Genomic DNA, 1,899 nt, shown 5'->3' with positions numbered 1-1,899 from the left:
CCCACACCCCCCCCCCCCCACACACACACACGCACACACACACACACACACACACACACACACACACACACACACACACACACACCATGGGAATCATCAGATTATGGGAATAATAAATTGAGATTCCTTCAACCTGTTTTCAATTCTTATCTTTTCAAAAATGTCTGAAATCCTCTCCCCTCACCTCTGGTATTGTTGGTACAGAAGACTTTGATCAATAACTGATCGATCATATGACTTGATTAGATGTGAGGATTAAGCTCAAACACTCGCCCTCTGCTGATTCTGCGTCCTGATTGTTGTCTGATGATTGATCGGACAAAGCAATAGAAGCTTTAGACCGGCTGGCATGAGTGTAAAGGTTCAGACGAGTCATCAATAATCAATAATCAAGCTTCTGATCTTGTTTGACATTGTTTGAGCTTGCGTTCTAATGAAACAGCATAAACTGCAGTAGCTCCCACTGACTTCCTGTCCACTGACTTCCTGTTTCCTGTTTCCCGCTGCAGAGGAAGGCGAGTACTTCCTGAAGGTTTTGATTCCCAGCTACGCGGCCGGCTCCATCATCGGAAAGGGCGGACAGACCATCGTCCAGCTGCAGAAAGAGACGGGCGCCACCATCAAACTGTCCAAATCCAAAGACTTCTACCCCGGTAAGACACAGAGCACACAGGGGACGGGGGGACGGGGGGACGGGGGGACAGGTGGACGGGTGAATGGATGAACTGCTGACCTGGGGCTTGCGGTGAATGCAAAGTGCCTCATTTCAACACCGTGCAACAGATGTATGGATTTATAAAGGCCACAGTGTCCCTGTGTGTGTGTGTGTGTGTGTGTGTGTGTGTGTGTGTGTGTGTGTGTGTGTGTGTGTGTGTGCTTATTTGCTTTGTCTGAAGTCTCTCCCAGGACTGTTGGGGGTTGCACTGAGGTTGCAACCCCCAAAACACAATGATGTCCACACACCCACACACACACACACACACACACAGACAAAGAGAGAGAGAGAGAGAGAGAGAGAGAGAGTGTGTGTCCAGTGTAGGTGTCTGCCTCTCTCTTGGTGTGAGCAGCAGTACCAGTCAGTGATCCATACTTGTACATATGTATCAGTAACACTCGGCCATGTGACAGTAAAACTTGTGTCGGCCCTCTTTGTCTCCATGACGACGCTGCAAACCAAACGATCGGTTAAACTCCCGGCCACGACTTTGCCGTGTTGTCGTAGCGCCTGTGGAGTCTCTGATGTAATGGCTGCCTGCTAGCCGGCCGCAGCGTGACGCTTCTGCAGACACAGTGTGTGTGAGTGAGTGTGTGTGTGTGTGTGTGTGTGTGTGTGTGCCTTAAATATGTCTCAGCCTGCAGTTCACATCAGGAATGAGATGAACTGAACCTCATTAATAAGACATAAGACGACAGCAGGCTTTCTGTCTTTCTTCCTTTCTCTATGATTTCCAACTATTTACTCAGCTTGATATTCAGCTCTCATCCTCGGTGTGTGTGTGTGTGTGTGTGTGTGTGTGTGTGTGTTGGGGTCTGCAAACAAGCCACTGTTGTTTGATACCAGGACACGAGACTCCGGAACACTCTGCCAGAGAGAACAGATGCAAGGTGCAAAGAGCCTCCACACACACACACACACACACACACACACACACACACACACACACACACACACACACACACACACACACATGACAGGCAGTGGAGCACAGACTCAAACGTATACAAACATACATGAGCGTGTCAGAGAGTAAACATGAGCGACGACTCACGGATCTGTGGAGTCGATGAAGAGGAAGGAAGAAAGACGAGTGAAAGAGCGAAGGAGAGAGAAAGAAAGAGAGGGCTGTGTGGGCCCCATTCTGGAGGAGAGGACTGAAGGAGCTGTGTGTGTGTAGGTGT

General features: G+C 49.3%; 1 protein-coding gene across 1 annotated transcript in view; it reads left to right on the top strand.

The window, feature by feature from the left end:
* LOC142995218 (RNA-binding protein Nova-1-like) overlaps positions 1-704 on the top strand; it is a gene marked incomplete at its 3' end in the record, with an annotated part of 13,738 nt that extends 13,034 nt beyond the window's left edge. Inside the window, exon 3 of the mRNA XM_076146201.1 lies at positions 510-704. Coding sequence (XP_076002316.1) covers positions 510-704 — 195 coding nt within the window. The remainder of the gene's footprint in view (positions 1-509) is intronic.
* Between the last annotated feature and the right edge of the window lie 1,195 nt (positions 705-1,899).

The sequence above is a fragment of the Genypterus blacodes genome, unplaced genomic scaffold (genome assembly GCF_046128005.1).
Source record: "Genypterus blacodes isolate CSIRO-AG114 ecotype Tasmania unplaced genomic scaffold, CSIRO-AGI_Gbla_v1 ptg000032l_1, whole genome shotgun sequence".
NCBI lineage: Eukaryota > Metazoa > Chordata > Actinopteri > Ophidiiformes > Ophidiidae > Genypterus > Genypterus blacodes.
This window is presented reverse-complemented; position numbering and strand designations above follow the sequence as displayed.